Source organism: Prionailurus viverrinus, chromosome D1, assembly GCF_022837055.1.
Source record: "Prionailurus viverrinus isolate Anna chromosome D1, UM_Priviv_1.0, whole genome shotgun sequence".
In the NCBI taxonomy this organism is placed as follows: domain Eukaryota; kingdom Metazoa; phylum Chordata; class Mammalia; order Carnivora; family Felidae; genus Prionailurus; species Prionailurus viverrinus.
In genome coordinates, this window is record NC_062570.1 from 61611215 (window position 1) to 61628216 (window position 17002).

The window sequence follows — 17002 nt, forward strand, 5'->3', positions numbered from 1 at the left end:
ATTCTCTCTCTCTATCTCTCTCTGCCCCTCTCTTGCTCTCTCTCAAAATAAATAAATAAACATTTTAAAAGAACACTTCAGGTTTCCAATATTTGTTTATTACTGGACCCCTAAAACCTGGTTGTTGAGTCTCAGTGTCATAGAAATGAACACTGAAAGGGAGAGAAAAAAATAGGTAGAGTTTATTAGAGAAAGCTTGTATACAAGGGAACCAACAAGAAAGAGGAATGTCGCTCTCAAAAGGGTAGTGTGCACAGCTTATAAAGGCACTTTTCCAAGGTTTGAAAGCCTTGGAGTAGGGAAGTGTCCTTCAGTCCCACGATCATTAGCTTATACACATTACTCTAATGGCCACGAGGCAATCAGGATGCCCTTCTTCACAGTCCAGATTTTTTTAGGGTGTCTGAAAAACAGGAAGGCAGGCAGGCTTAAAATAGTCATTTCTGTTTAAACTCTTTCTTTTGTTTTTGTTTAAACAACTGTTACTCCCTAATGCTCTTATCTCTTGTTTGTTCTCTTTCCTGGAAGGAGGTATTTGTCTCTAAGCCTATGGAAACTTTTAACACTTGCCACAGATCAGAGGCTTTACAGGAATTATGTTCCTCTTGTTTTCCCTATACTGCCTCATGTTGATAGAGAAGTAAATACAGATACAATGTATGTAATGAGTGTGATCTAAGTGGATAGGTGTGGATGTGTGGATGTGGGTGTATATCCCCTCATTCCTTGTCCTCTGAGTGGTGCTTTGAGTAGTGATTCCCTAGTAGCAATGTGCCTAAATGATGCCTTCACTGTCTCTCTGCCAAGTGAACCCTAATCAACACAAAGTAGGAAAGACTTTGGCTTAATCAAAATCTAATTCTACAAGCCTATAGGGTTTTGAAATTCCATTCTGGTGATATGAGTTTATGTGAACTACTTTTATTAGATTTAGGGCCCTGATGTCATGTACCTTCTTTGTGTTTATATCACTCTTCTCCAAGTCAATAGAAACCACCTTAAAAATAGAGACAGAAAAAAAATAATGTAGGAAAAAAATGATGGAGGTCTTGCAGAAAAGGCCCCCAGCCTCAGCTACAGGGTGCTCTAATGAATGCTGCTGCACACCATCAATAGTCACTGCGAAGTCTTAAGGTCTTAAGGGCACTAGACCATCTAAAGTCGACAGTGTCTTTGCTGATAGCACAAATCCTACCAGGAAAATCTTGCCAGCCTTGCAAATGTGCCTACTGCATCATCTGGGTTTTCATATGTATCATGAGGGACTTTAAGATAATATCAATTAGAAAATTATGGATTAAATTGTCATTTGGTGTTCTTAGTTTTACTCAACCATCTTTAAATATGATCTCACTTAAGTATTATGACTTATTATGTTTTATTTTTCACTTACACAAAATCTGCTTAACTGTAATGATCTACCCAAAACATAGCCTAAGTTTCCATCTTCTCATATGTCCAACAAGGTATCTCCTTGGCATTCTAAGAGAGTACGGATTATTCAGTGGTGCCTGGGTAGCTTAGTCGGTTAAGCGTCAACTCTTGATTTCAGCTCAGGTCATGATCTCATGGTTTGTGAGTTCGAACCCTGCATTCCACATTGCACATTGGCAATGTGGAACCTGCTTGGGATTCTCTTTCTCTCCCTCTCTCTGTCCCTCCCCTGCTCGCTCTTTCCCTAAAACAAATAAACTTAAAAAAAAAAGAGAGTATGGATTATTCAGTTAAATAATATGCAAATTGTTAAAATATGCTAAAAATAGACTGCATAAAATTAAGTTGAATATTCTAGAAGAACTCTAATATAACATTAATTTGGTTTAAACTTTGCAGTTGAATTTATTTCAAATACATTACTCAGATGGATTGGGAAAATCGTGAATAAACTCTGAGAATACACTTCACTCTGCTTCACGATGCTTTTTATTTTTATGACATTATAAAATATTGGAGACAAAAAATTTGAACAGTCTCTTTTAGCATATATTGTAAAGAAAGGTTATACTTGATAATAGGTACATATTTCAAGAATTAGTGGTCACTGGCCTTAAGTGAAAAAAATGGATGTAATTTTTGTTTCTAGGGACAATAAAATTCATGTGTTACATGTAAGTTTTCAAATAACTCACTATATTAATTAAAACTTAAAAAAATACAAATTGTTGATTTTGTAGTTGACATTTTTAGAAAACCAGGATCAGAGGATAATATTTGAAAGACAAGAAGTGTGCACAAAATGAAAGATTTTGAATTCAATACACATATTTGCTACCATTTGTTTGATCTTATATTTCCTGCACCTTTCTACAGTATTCCTCATAGCTTAAATAATTTTAAGAATTATTTTCATAAAGGAGAGAAATGTTGTTACAGAAAAAAATAACATATTTTGGTATCACACAAAAACAGAAGAGACCTCTTATAAACCAGTTTCAACCGATTAAAACTCTGTAATATTCTTTTATTTTACCACATTTTCTCCTTTAGAAATCAAATACTATTATAGTTTAGAGTTTTCTTCTGCATTTTCCTTTAATTCCAAAGCTGTTTAGTTCAGACAGTCCTGCCTTCAACAATGAAAATAAGGAACTTTGCCTGAAGACTTCCACCCGTTTGCTGATAGAAGGCTCTTACTCAGGTTCTGTGTGTATGTGTGCATGTGTGTGTGTGTATGTGTGTGTGTGTATGTGTGTGTGTGCATGTGCATGTGTGTGTGCGCACAAAGCATTCATGAGCAGCCCACATAGTTGTGGAAAGTTATGCCAAAGCAGGTGATGAGTTTCATGATCAAGAAGTCTAAATCCTACACTCTATAGATAAGGGAAGTAAGCCCCAAAGAGGTCATAAATAATGGCCATGAATAATGAGAAGTATATTTATCCAGGATTTTACTAGAAACTGTTCTGAATCCACAGACTAGATTAGTGCCCCTCAACCAACCAAGAAGCAAGAAACATAAGTAAAAATTAATTATATATTCATTAGGAATGTTCCTATAGAGTAAGAATTATGGTAGAATCAGAGTTCCCAACTTCATGCTGTGATTGATTTTGTAATGATAGTAATAACAACAATAATGATAATACACTTATGAGGAAGTTTTCCTTCCTTCAGAAACCAGAATGACTCTATTGTTAGTCAGGAGGGATGTGTATCTCAGAGGATTGCAGATTGCAGTAAAGCGATCCTGAGGTCAACAACTCTTTGTTATGTAAAACAACAAAAGCTATATTAACCACTCATTAATGTTTCGGGATATCATAGGTAAAATAGTTCTACTGAGGCAGTATTAGGATTATGAATCAGTGTAACTCATTTTGTGTAAATGTGCACTTTTTTTGTGTAACCAAGGTGAAAATGCCTCTATGATCCAGCTTATTATGAAAGACCAGGTATTTGATCCTATATTTGGTCATTTGGTTAGCACCAATCAGTTAAAATTAACCACCAAGGTGATTTCTAGAAGTAACAGATTAATCTAAGTGAAAAAAAAAGTCCCCAAGGTTTTGTCTCACAAGTGTAAAAGCATCTTCCATGTGTTTAGATTAGCTCTTCCTGGGAAGACCCCTCAGTTTCCACTTCTCCCTTTCAGCTTCATGAAGTTAAATTATGAGTCCCTGAGTATACTTGCAATGGAGTCCTGGTTTCAGTGCTTACTTCTTTCTGATATTCATGAATTCAATTTTAGAGGCTATTTGAAAGCTGGAAAAAATATTCTATAGTATATGAAGGCAATATGTCACTAACTACATTCCTCAAGAGAATTGCATCACATAGTCTTTCCCACCTCTGATATTGTATTTTTCCTGTATTAGTCTCATTGGGAACATTTTTTTTTTTATAACTGTGTGTTTGGCTACATTAGCACGCCAGTGTGTGCACATGAGACGATTGGAGAACTGGGATTGTGAGTACACAGAGAAATGTCAGAAAGGGTCTAAAAGGACAGTGGGGAAGTGCCACTTGTAATTATGTATGAGGAATTACGAAATTCTAAAAGGAGCAGAACAATTGTCAGAATTTCATGTGGGACATGAGGAGCATAAAGAAGGGATACTGAGTTCATCCTGGTCTTGTTAGCATTTTTGACTAGTATTTCCCCCTCTCTTCCATGGTAAATCTCTTCATATCTTCAACCAAAGCAAATATACATCCTGACTTATGTGAGTGTTTGAAGAGAATACTGAAATAAAAACAGTGGAAACTTACATTCTTTCTAGATAAGATTCTTAACATTTTTCGTACACTGATTCTTCACTTTTCCTAATCTCTACCCTCTCTTCTCCATGCAGATATACATCTGGAAATAGTGTCAGTGAATTTGCATCTCCATTAAGTTTCATGCATTTCTGATGTTAAATAGATTGGGGGAGGGGGAAGTAAAATACTAATTAGTTCCTACTGTGATGTATTTAATAAATAGTCATATGTTGGGGGCATAAAAGAAGAATTTTGAATTTTGTTTATAACATCACACAATTCTTCACAGAGGAGGTGATGTTTGAGTTGAGAGTTTAATAATAAGTATTTGGCAGACAAGAAAGACCAGGAAGGGTAGGAGAAAACCTGAAGGAAATGATAGAAGCACAGGAATGAATTACTTTGCAGAATTCTAGCATATGTTTCAACGTGACTGATAAATTTGCAAGGGTGATTCAGTGAGAGTTAGCAATAATATTAATAGCACATATGGAAATAGTGAAATTAGGAAGTTGCCTATTCCTAAGCATTTCATCACTGAATATACCGCTGGATTTGAAAGATGGCTAGTTATTCTATTTTCTTCTACAGGAATTTAGGATTTCCCCCACCATCTCCAGCTATGCGCAATAAAAGCTCTAGTTACAAGAGTCCTGAACCTAGTGAGGTATATTGGCTAGGTGACTGGCAAGTCTGGATTAAATAAAGATGCATAAATCTAAAACCCAAATCAGATTTTTCACTAATTCTCCCTGCTCCCTGAAACAGAGGACCTTCACCACAGCTGGGACTGTTACACAGGGGATTTAATGAGTATGTCTTGTCTTTAGGTTAGATTTATGGAGAGGTGATAGTTATGTACTCTTAATCCGTGGTTATTGAAACTATGGATTCAGTAATATTTCTGGACAAGAGGGATATATAGAATGAGTAGAAAGAGATCCATGGAGAGGAATACAGTTATTAATGGAAGTTGTGGCATCAATAATATAAAGGGAGTCAAACAAAGCAACAAGGAGAAGGTATTTTGAGACAGAAAGAAAAATAGGTTAGAATGTGACACAGAAATGAAAAACGCATTTCAAAGAGAAAATATAATGACTACCGAACAAATATCAACAGAGTCTTCTGAAAATTTATCATAATTTCATTGAAGTGCCATTTAAATTTTTTCTAGAAAAAATGGACTTCAAAGAGTTATGGATACAAAGGTTTATGAGAATGGTGTGGAAAATCACTTATTGATTTAAGAAATACAGCTCGTCATAGTGATTCATGGAAGGATTACAGTGGCAATTAGAATAAGATAGAGAACGTTAGCAGGAGGAAACCATGACACATATTATAACAAAATGTGTTTAAACCTGTAACATAAAAAAAAAACCCATATGTCAGAAGGAAAAGAAAATACAGGGTTTGGGGAGAAAGCTAATGAACAAACAAAAAAGCTAATTGTTTAGAAGAGAATATAATTAGGAATAGTAGCTGCCAGAGAAGAGCTTCCCTTTCTGCTGGAGTAAAGGATGCCAGAGGAAAAGAAGTGAGAGTTTGTAACATTGTAACCAACATCTTACCATCAAGAGAGAGGAGCTATTTATAGAGTTGAGGGGGGTGGGGGTGAATGAATAGAAATGGCTGGATATCAGCCAGGGAATTAAAAGCTACAGGATTTTCATGGGAATCCTTCCAGAATCGTGATTTTTTCTCCAATATCATTAAGCTTCTCTGTTGGAAAAACAGAATATATAGATTATAATGTGAGATATTCAGGCACAGGGGGGTAGACAGTGAAAGGAGCAAGGATGTGGTGACAGGTAGCAAAGGAGCAGCTAATGCATTATAGCATGAGTAAAACGTGAGAGAAATGTGAATCAGCAAGAGGTGGTAATGGCAGCAACGGTAACCAGTGAGAATATGGGTTTCACATTAAGGATTTCTGTGAGGTTCTGGGGCTTGAAAATGAGAATTAATGAAGGAGATCTATATGGTCAGAGAGATTGGTGTATTCCTTAGTCAGTAAAGAGGAGTGGTGATTTTAAGCAAACAAATACACAAAGCTTTTGAATTTATAGCCCTTAAAGGACTGAGGGAGTACTGTGGTGGATGGAATTTGGTTTCATTTACAATGGGGTTTCCATGATGCCCCCAAAAATAATTTTGCACAAGCCTGTTGAAGGAAGAAAATCTCTATTCACCCAAATTGAGTAAAAAGTAAACATCACACTGGGTGGGATTGCAGGCTTCAAGAAGATAGTTGGAGAAACAGTCATTTAATATATCTATCTCTCTAAGTAATTTTATAAAAATATAAACTGACTCCTTAGACATTCACCTTTTGGTAGAATTAATAGTGCACTAAGAGGCCAAGTGGTCAGAAACAAATGTTCCATGAGGAATCATATAATCAATTGTGAAGCTTTATAGAGTACTTCCCAAACATAAGATTCTAGGATGCTGGGGTGCAATATATCCCCATCAGAGGAGAAATCAACTTTCCCTTTGGCATTAAGTCATCCTCAGAGCAAAGCCTCCTTCAGCTACTGTTGACTCTTGTATGTTGTGGTCATAGCCCAACTGTGCTCTGTCACAGCTGACGGAGACACCAAAAGGCTCAGTAAGTGTGAAAAAGTAAAGATGGACTGGTGAGAAGACAGTTTCCTTGGAAACTAAGTTCTTCTTCTCACTTCAGAGAGAAAAAAAAAATCAGTACATCATATACTTATAATTAAAATGTGCCTGATTGAACAAATATTCTAGATAATGGTGTGTGTGTGTGTGTGTGTGTGTGTGTGTGTGTGATGAGGTGGGAATTGAATAGTCAGGATTAGGAAAGTAAGGGTGAGTAAGAGCAATACCAAATGTCAGGAACAGAATAATTAGATCAATCCAGAGAGTTTACAAGTGGTTCCTGTCTGTAGATTCTGGACATATCTGAGATCTAAACTGATTGAATGACCACATATCAGTGACTAAGGAGTTCTTTCAATCCTGGATTACCTAGTAATCACCTAAGCAAATGCTTAGAGCAGCACACAAGTGGGGTTTTCAATTAAATTGATTTTTCAATACAGAGATAATCTTGAAGAAGACCACCTAGCTTTTGCATATATATACACATTTTTTGTACCTTCCAAAGGAATATAAGTTAAGACTTAGCATTGTATTTTCATTGAAATTCAGCAAATGAGAGAATAAATTTTGTCAAAATGTTCATATATCTACATCTTGCCTCGGTGGACCCCTTGGAGTAGAGGCTCTTAGAGAAGAATTAAATTATTTAGAGGAATGGCCAGGAATAGCTATTGCAAATATCTATAAAGTGATTTTTTATCATTAAGCAAGAGGTTAGAAACCCAGGAACTGGATGCAGGGTATAGTTGAACCATAGGGCCAAATATCCCAGTGTGAAAACGGAACCCCAAGATAGTCAAACAAGTTCAGTCTCATGTTCTGATACAAGTGAGTTCTGTACCTTTGTTGTTTGGCTGTCCTGATCTTGGCACAGAACTTCATCTTCGTAAAAGGCATTCAGTAAAAAGATGTTGAAATTAACTTAATTCCAAATTAATATTGTGCCTACTTTCAGTATGTGAGAGGCAAATAAACTTTAAAAAAATTACACTAACGCTTAAATAGGGGAATTGCCTGCACACGTGAAATTTAAAACATGTTCTGCCACTTTCAGAGCAGAATGATGGCAGAGTACAGGGATCCTAGCTGGGTAACAGTTCCCAAAGGTGACTCATTAGAAATATGCTAAAACTGGTTATTTTAAAAAAATTTTTTGATGTTTATTTATTTTTGAGACACAGAGAGACAGAGCGTGAGTGTGGGGGGGTGGTGCACAGAGAGTGGGAGACACAGAATCCGAAGCAGTTTCCAGGCTCTGACACGAACTAGAACCCATGAACTGTGAGATCGTGACCTGAGCCAAGTCAGACACTTAACTGACTGAGCCATCCAGGTGCCAAAATTGGTTATTTTTTATTAGAAATAATATCATAGCCTGAATCCCACTGAAAAAATATAATTACTTATTTACTATTGCATAGTATATATATTTGAAGTATAGATGTTCAATGGTTTTGATACTTCCTGATTTATTTTAATAAAATAATATTAAGATCAGTTTTCCTATATACATATGAAAATGGAAATGTTATTTTAATAATAGAAAAACTTCTTGATGAAATAATCAGAGAAATATTTGATTTGGGGCTCTTATTCAATCAGAAAAAAATATCCCTAGTTCAATTTTCAAATGAGAAATAAATTTTCCAATGAGCAAATCTTGTAAAACACTTTAGTCTAACTTAAGTTTGTCTTATTTATGCTTTGTCATGGTAAATTTTATTTTTATTTAGAATTATTTATCAAATATCAAATTTTATCTACATTTTTTTCAGAATATTTCCTTAGATTCCAACTTTGGGATAAAGGCAGATTCTAAATACACCATTGTAATCTTTTTTACATGCTCCATATGCATAATTTTACACTACAGCTTGTCATGTGGCATTGCCACAGGCAGATCATTGCTTCCTGAGGTCAAAGTCCCCACTTCATGACTTCTTGTTTGCCTAAGAGAGAGAATAGCTCCTCAAGAGTGTTTCATTATTATTATTGTTGTTATTGTTGTTATTTTACTCCTGACTGCCTGACTGAAAGATTTTAAACTTATTTGGTTAAAAAAACAAGAAAGAAGTTTAACATAGAACATCAGTTAAATTCCCCAATCCTATCCAAGATTAAGTCATCTAGGGAGCCTGTGTCTGCATTCCTGGATGCATTTAATTGTCCCATCAAGAAATGAGTATGTCTGACAAACTGCCATTGAAACCACACTCAGCCTCTGATTGTATGAATGCAAGTGAGAAGAGAAAACAGCAGACAGACACTCAATGCATACTGGCACTTTGAATCAGAAGCTCTAAACCAAGAGTCTCTAAAACCAACATGCTCAAACTCAATGGCACAGTCTTCATGCCCTCAGTGCTGACACTGGTCGGGATCCCTGGCTTGGAATCTGTGCAGTTCTGGATTGGAATTCCTTTCTGTGCCATGTACATCACTGCTCTGTTTGGGAATTGCCTGCTCCTGGTCATCATCAAATCGGAACGCAGTCTCCATGAGCCCATGTACCTCTTTCTGGCAATGCTTGGAGCAACAGACATTGCTCTCAGTACCTGCATCCTACCCAAAATGCTAGGAATATTCTGGTTCCATTTACCAGACATATATTTCGATGCCTGTCTCTTTCAGATGTGGCTCATCCACACCTTCCAGTGTATCGAATCAGGAATTCTGCTGGCCATGGCCCTGGACCGCTATGTGGCCATCTGTGATCCCCTGAGACATGCAATCATCTTTACCCACCAACTCGTCACTCAGATTGGGGTTGCAGTGACACTCAGAGCAGTCATGTTTTCAGCTCCATGTCTCATCCTCATCAAATGTCGGCTGAAACACTTCCGGACCACTGTGGTCTCCCATTCATACTGTGAGCACATGGCCGTCGTGAAGTTGGCAGCAGAAGATATTCGAATCAACAAGATCTATGGCCTGTTTGTGGCTTTCATTATACTTGGATTTGACATAATTGTTATCATACTCTCCTACATCCGAATATTTATAACTGTCTTCAATCTGCCTCAGAGAGAATCTAGGCTCAAAGCCTTTAACACCTGCATTGCCCATATTTGTGTCTTCCTTGAGTTTTATCTCCTGGGTTTCTTCTCCTTCTTTACACACAGGTTCGGGTTCCACATTCCACCCTACATTCATATTCTTCTGTCCAATCTTTATCTGCTTGTCCCTCCTTTGCTCAATCCTATTGTGTATGGGGTGAAAACCAAACAGATTCGAGATCGGTTGTCCAAGATTTTTTCACTCTAAGGACCCATTTTGATTTCTCACTATCTTACTTTATTTCAAACAAAAACAACCACAAAACAGTGAAAAAAACATTGATGAAAGTCTATGTTTTCTCAAGTTCATTGTGCACAGGAATATAAAATTATAGTTTTGCATTCAAGAAAGTAAGGCTCTGACTCCTATTTCAAAATTTTCACTTGTTTTAGATACAAAATTAACTGAAACACACAGAGATAATCATATCTAGCCCACACATGACAGACAAAGTTATGAATACATTTTTGAAGCTCAATCAGCCCTCAGTCACTAAGACAGACATTTCTTAAAATCAAATTAAATATTAATATTTGGCCTCTGTTTACAAACATCAAATGGCCTTTTTGCTACTACATAAGAAATTCAGTCTAATATATTATCATACTAATGTATATGAAACTAAATCTATCATTTATTTACTATCATTTATGATCACACTTTGTCATCCTAAAGTTCTTTACTGAGTGATCATGAATTAAGCATTAAGTGCAGATTGAGATTTTTAATTTATGTATCAAAATGTAATCATAATTTCTTCTTTCCCCCCATAGTATTTCACACAGCCTTCTATGGGGGCATATATAATATATTTATTAAATACATTACATTCCAATAGAGAAATTTGAACTGAAGACAAATGAAGTAAATGTGGAATGATTAGCAGTGAGCTTACTTGCTTGTTTTGTGGTAAGACCTTATAAATAAGCAAAATAATATTTTAAATAGCAAGTTTTATAACTTTATTATAGCAATCATAATAATAAAATAAATAAAAAATTTAAATGTAAAAGTCATCAGGCTGGTCACGACAACTATGTAAGGGAGATGCATGACGATGGCCTAATGATATAACAGTTTGAGATGTAGATTTCGACCCTCTCTCTCATTCTATATCCTAACTCTTGGGTAGTGCATGTTCACATCATGCTTTGATATAAACCTGATATGTTCACATTGTGTTTGGTTGATGAAATATAGTATCAGAATTTATGAGGGCAAAAAGTAGCAACTTCATTATATTAATGTGTTCAGATTTTGGAATAAATGTTTCACCTGGAGACTTGGTCATCTGTCACACACAAAATTGTATGGGGTTTTCACTATTAACGTTGCACTGCCCATTAATTTCAAAGATGATCAATAATCTGTATAGTGCCAGAAGTCAGGATTTATCCAATTGGACATTTTTTCTTGCTTTTAAGACATTAATCTCTTCAAGAGATATCTCCATCTCTGTTACTTTTGCGTCTCACACTCATTGTGATATACCCTCTACCTGGAGCCTCTGTCTCTAATTCCTTTATGGGTGGAATCTTCATTCTATAGGATTAGGCTCAGAAATTTCTTGGTATCTTCCCCAGGGTGACTTAATTGAGGTTTCCTTTTGGGCTCTGTGTTATTCTTTGCAATCCATAGCAGTGTGTACAGTTCAAACCATATCATTTTAAAATGCATCTATAGTTTGGGGGATTACAGTGGATGTCTAATAACTTAATATTTACCACTTAGTGTCACTTAACTTTTTGCCATATATATATATATATGACACTAAATAGTGATTTGCACTATCTTTTACTGGTTTCATTGACTTAGTATAGCATTCACTGACATAAGGAATTTTGAAGGATGGTCTAGGTGGAAAAAAACAGCCATAAAATCCATTTATTCTAATGTTTAATTTATGAAGTAAAACTCCCTAGTACAGATATCTACTTGGTGGCTATAAATATGATATAGAAAAATGTTGAGTAATTCATCTTCATATTTCCAATGCCTCATATGGTTCTGACCCTTGTATATAAGAAATACAATTTTACTGAATAAATGTAAGAATAAAATTTCATTCAATATCTAGTTTCATTCTTATATGAACCCTATAAAATATTTAATGCATGTTAGAGATGATGAGCATGTATTTCCTCAGCTTAAGTGGAAATTACAAGTACCAAGAAAGAGAAAAGTAGGATGAAATCTGTAGTTTTGGATTTCTACTGAAAACATCAGTGAACCTCAAGGTTTCCAATCTGGGTCGATATATAAAAAAATAAATACAGGTATAATTTATGTAACATGGGTGTGAGTGTGTATGTGTGCAGGAGTGTACGTGTTTGTACTCTCTAGCACTTTGTCCTCTGAGATGGCCTTTGAGCAGTAACTCATCAGTATCAATGAGCCTAAAAGATGCCTTCATCACAAGGTAGAACACTCAGTTTATGGGGTTGTGAAATTCCCTTCTGGTGACCTCGAGTTTATCATATGAACTAACCCTTTTTTAGACTGAAAGCCTTTCTTTGTGTCTAGATCTTTCTTCTGTAAGTAGATATAAACTGCTCTGAAGGTAGGGAAAGATCTGATTAATCCCTGGCTCACCAAAGCTGTAGAACCTGATGGTATAGGTTTCACTGAAACTTCCCACCTCTGAGCATGAGTTCTGTCGATGCTGCATATCGCTAGAGTTTGCTGCATACTCTCGCTCCCCAAACCTCACAGTATTTTCAAACAATATCCCAATTCCTCTAGAACTAATCTTTCTAGCCCTGAAAATTGCATGCCGTTCTTCAACTATTATTTTACATCTTTCTCTGAAGGCTTTAGGAAGACATCACTTTGCAAATTCTGGGTTATGTTTAGAATGCTTTTATTTATGCATTGTTAGTACTATACCATCTAAATATTACTACAAAGCTTTAGTTTTCTATTATTTTCTGGTCACACAAGATTCTGTCTGAATATAATGAGTAACTGAAAACATGGCCTAAAGTTTCACTTTCTCAAATATCTAGCATAGTACTCAGAGAGTTACTGATTGTAAGATCAACAGGTATTTACTAAGTAACACATTGGTGGATTTGTGATGACACTGGTTACCTGTAAGATGCATCATTTAATGGGCTGAATTTTTCACATTTTACTTATTGGTAGTTTAGTATGACGGCAAAGGGAAAGAAACAAAGATATTAGGGGGCATTCTGTTGCAAGGTTAGGTCTAAGGGGAAGTGTAATTGTTACTCACGAAATAGAGGAATGTCATTTTACTTTTTACTTTTTTTTTAAGGGAGAGAGAGAAAGTGAGTGGTGGAGAGGGGCGGAGGGAGAGAGAGAGAGAGAGAGAGAGAGAGAGAGAGAGAGAAAGAGAGAGAGAGAGATTGCCTCAAACAGGCGCCACACCCCGTGCAGAGCCCGATGTGGGGATCAATTCCATGACCCTGGGATCATGACCTGAGCCGAAATCAAGAGTCAGAAACTCAACTGACTGAGCCACCCTGGCACTCTGAAGACTGTCATTTTAGTTAGATAAACCATCCTGGGTAAAAGATAAACCATCCTGGGCAGAATTTCACAGTATGTTAACTTTGGGGGAAAATTAGTACAAAGATACTCTTTTAACTAATATCCATTTAATAGAAAAGGCAGATTCCTAAATGTCCATGTAACACTAATGACATATGGCTTTTAGTCTGTTTTCTGCTATACCAACATATTTTATTTCCTTTGGTTAAATTCTATGCTCATCAAGAATTATATAATATATACTTTGAGTAATTTATGAATTAATTCTTGTTTAACATATCTTTTAGGTAAATAGGATGTATAGTGTTGAAATATGTAAAAATAAATGTAATAGCATTATAAAAATTCCTATGAAAACATAAATATTCATTATTTTGAATATTATATATATATGAAAATATATTCAATATTTTAAAAGGTATAAGTACAGCATAACAATTTTTTAAATACTTTCAATTGAATTTGCTTATAATATATTAATGTGATTGGGGAGAATTTATTATGGTCTGAAAGGATTCTCCTTCACAATGTTTTTAATTCCTTATTGAATTATAAGGAAGGTGAGACAAAAAGTTTTGGGAAGTGCTTTTTTTTTGGTATTGTTAATGAAAGAAAAACACACCTAGAAATATAAAAACATTTTAGGAGTAGGTATCCACTGGTCTTATACTAAAAAACAATGGCATTGGGGGCCCTGGGTGGCTCAGTCGGTTAAGCGTCCGGCTTCGGCTCAGGTCGGGATATCTCGGTTTGTGGCTTCAAGCCCCGCCTTGGCTGTGTGCTGACAGCTCAGGGCCTGGAGCCTGCTTCGGATTCTGTCTCCCTGTCTCTCTGCCCCTCCCCCGCTCATGCTCTCTCTCTCTCTCTCTCTCTCTCTCTCTCAAAAATAAATAAAAATTAAAAAAATTTAAAAACAATGGCAAATTATTATAATTTTGTCTCAAATTAAAATAAATTTTATAAGTTCCATATATAACTTTTCAATGATTCCTTAGATTTATAAAAGTTTATCATACTGTAGAAATTGCTGAAACCTATGGAGAAATGTTAAATCAGAGTATTATATAGCAGAAAGGTGAGATGTGTCCAATGATTAAAAATTTTGAATTCCGTACACATATTAGCTATCACTTATTTAGTCCTATATAATGTGTTATGTCCTTTTGTACATGGAGTTGTTTTGATAATTCTAAAAAGTATTGTTTCTATAAAGGAGAGAAATAGCACAGATTTAAATAATACGTTTAGTGTCCTACAAAATAATGTTTAATGTGATTAACAATTTATAACTTTCCCTTTATTTTATCATATCTTCCCTTTAACAGATAAAATAGATTATGTTTACATCACTAGGGGAGAAATTCAAGTCTTAGACTATTCTCTTTGCATTCATTATTTAATTCCAAAGCTGCTCTTCCTCTTCTTCCAATTCCATCACACCTCACACTTCACACCTCACACCTCATTCAAATAATTGAATGTAAGTGTATGATCCACGGCATTTGGAGAACTGTCCTCAGTTTACATTAATGTCTATGGACACTGGGAAAAAGTAATAAGATATTTATAAACTACATGAAGTATATATACATATACTATATTTTATATATAGTCATAAAGGATATATACGTATAAATGACAATTCATAAAGTATATACATATTTTTAATGTTTATTTACTTTGAAAGAGAAAGTGTGAGCGAGGGAGGTATAGAAAGAGAGGGAGAGAGAGAACTCCAAGCAGATTCAACAATATGAGCACAGACGTGGGGCTAGATCTCAACACTGACTATGACCTGAGCCTAAATTAAAGTCGATGCTTAACCAACTGAGCCACACAGGTGCCGCAAGTATATACATATGTGTTTTATGTACTTATAACCTATTCTCTTCAATCAGGCTTCTACAGGAAAGATCAAGACCCTCTCATGAAGCCTTCCATCACATTTCCTGACCTGAATGTTCTTTGGGTTCTCCGTGTGTATGTGAAGTTCTTTGGTGAGCTCACATAGTTGTGGAAAGTTAAGGCAGGGCAGGCTAAGGGTTTCAAGATTAAGGCCTATGCCATCACTTCACAAATATGAGAAATCCCAAAGAAATCACAAAAAAATGGTCATAAGTAATAGGAAATATAGTTATCTAAGACTGTACTAGAAATGTCTCTGAATGTTCAAAATGTTCTATCCCCTCTCAGACTGGGAAGCCCAAAGGGAAGTGTAAATGCATTATTTGTTTAATAAGATTATTTCTCTTCAGAAAGTTATAACTGCAGCATTCCTAACTTTCTGGTTTGGTTGATTTTGTAATGATAAAAACAACAATGACAGCAATAACAATAATAATTATACATTTATGAGAAAATCTTGCTTCCCTCAGAAACCACAAAGTACTCTCTCCGAGTCAACAACTCTTTTTCTATTTAAAACAGCAAAGTCTATATTAACCACACTTTAATACCACAAGATATTCTAGGTAAAATAGTAAATACATGTACTAGAGACAGCGCAGGAATCAGGAACCAGCTTGGTTCATTTTTGTCTAAAATAACAGTTTCTGGGCTCCTGGGTGGCTCAGTTGGTTAAGCATCTGACTCTTGGCTTTGACTCAGGTCTTGATCTCACAGTTTTGTGAGTTTGAGCCCCACATCAGGCTCTGTGCAGCTGGCAGCACAGAGCCTACTTGGGATTCTCTCTCTTCCTCTCTCTCTCTCTGCTTCTCCCCAATTTGCACTGCCTCTGTCTCTCTCAAAAAAAAATAAGCTTAAAAAATTAAAAAATAAATACAATTACAGTTTTCTGATATAATAACAGTAAGATGCTTCTATGAGCCAACCCAAATGAAAGTCTGAGTAGCAGATTCTGGATATTTGGAGTTGCCTACCATTAGTTCATTAAAATTGACTGCCACCAGTGTGGTGTCTCAAATTAAAGAACAGTCCTTTGTGGAAAAAAATCCATGGGTTCAAATAGATAGTTCAACACAATCAGCTATTGTTGGAAAGACTATTTCTACCTCTCTTTTTCAACTTCATGATATATTCAACTTTAAAGTTTATTTATTTATTTATTTTGAGAGAGAGACATGGAGAGAGAGAACAAGCAAAAGAAGGGCAGAGAGACGGGGAGAAAGAGAGAATCCCAAGCAGTTTCCACACTGCCAGCAGTGCCCAGATTCAGACCTTGAACTTATGAACTGTGAGATCATAACCTGAGTCAAAACGAAGAGTCAGATGTTTAATTTACTGAGTCACCAAGGTGCCCTGATATATTCAACTTTAGAGTCCATTGAAAGCCTATATGTTATATGATGGCATTATTTGCCCCGTTTGTTACTAACCTCAGTGTCAGACAAAGACTGAGATCTCTTCTGTAAAAACTTTGTGGGATAGGAACAGAAACAGCTAAGATTCAGGGAATAGAGGCAAACACGTTTTGGATTTTTTAAATATATCTTTGTGCCAAAAAAAATTAAGAAGCAAATAAATCTAATAGTGCTGACCACAGGGAACATAACTGATCACTTCTTCATTACCCGGGAGAATTGCATCACAGTCTTGCCTAGCTGCTAACACTATATTTCTCTCAGTGGAAATAATTTTTTAC

General features: G+C 35.7%; 1 protein-coding gene across 1 annotated transcript; it reads left to right on the plus strand.

The window, feature by feature from the left end:
• Positions 1-9156: 9156 nt before the first annotated feature.
• On the plus strand, positions 9157-10095 carry LOC125177257 (olfactory receptor 52A5-like). The gene has a single exon (XM_047879406.1). It carries the CDS (start codon positions 9157-9159, stop codon positions 10093-10095), a length of 939 nt encoding a protein of 312 aa, XP_047735362.1.
• The last annotated feature ends 6907 nt before the right edge of the window (positions 10096-17002 follow it).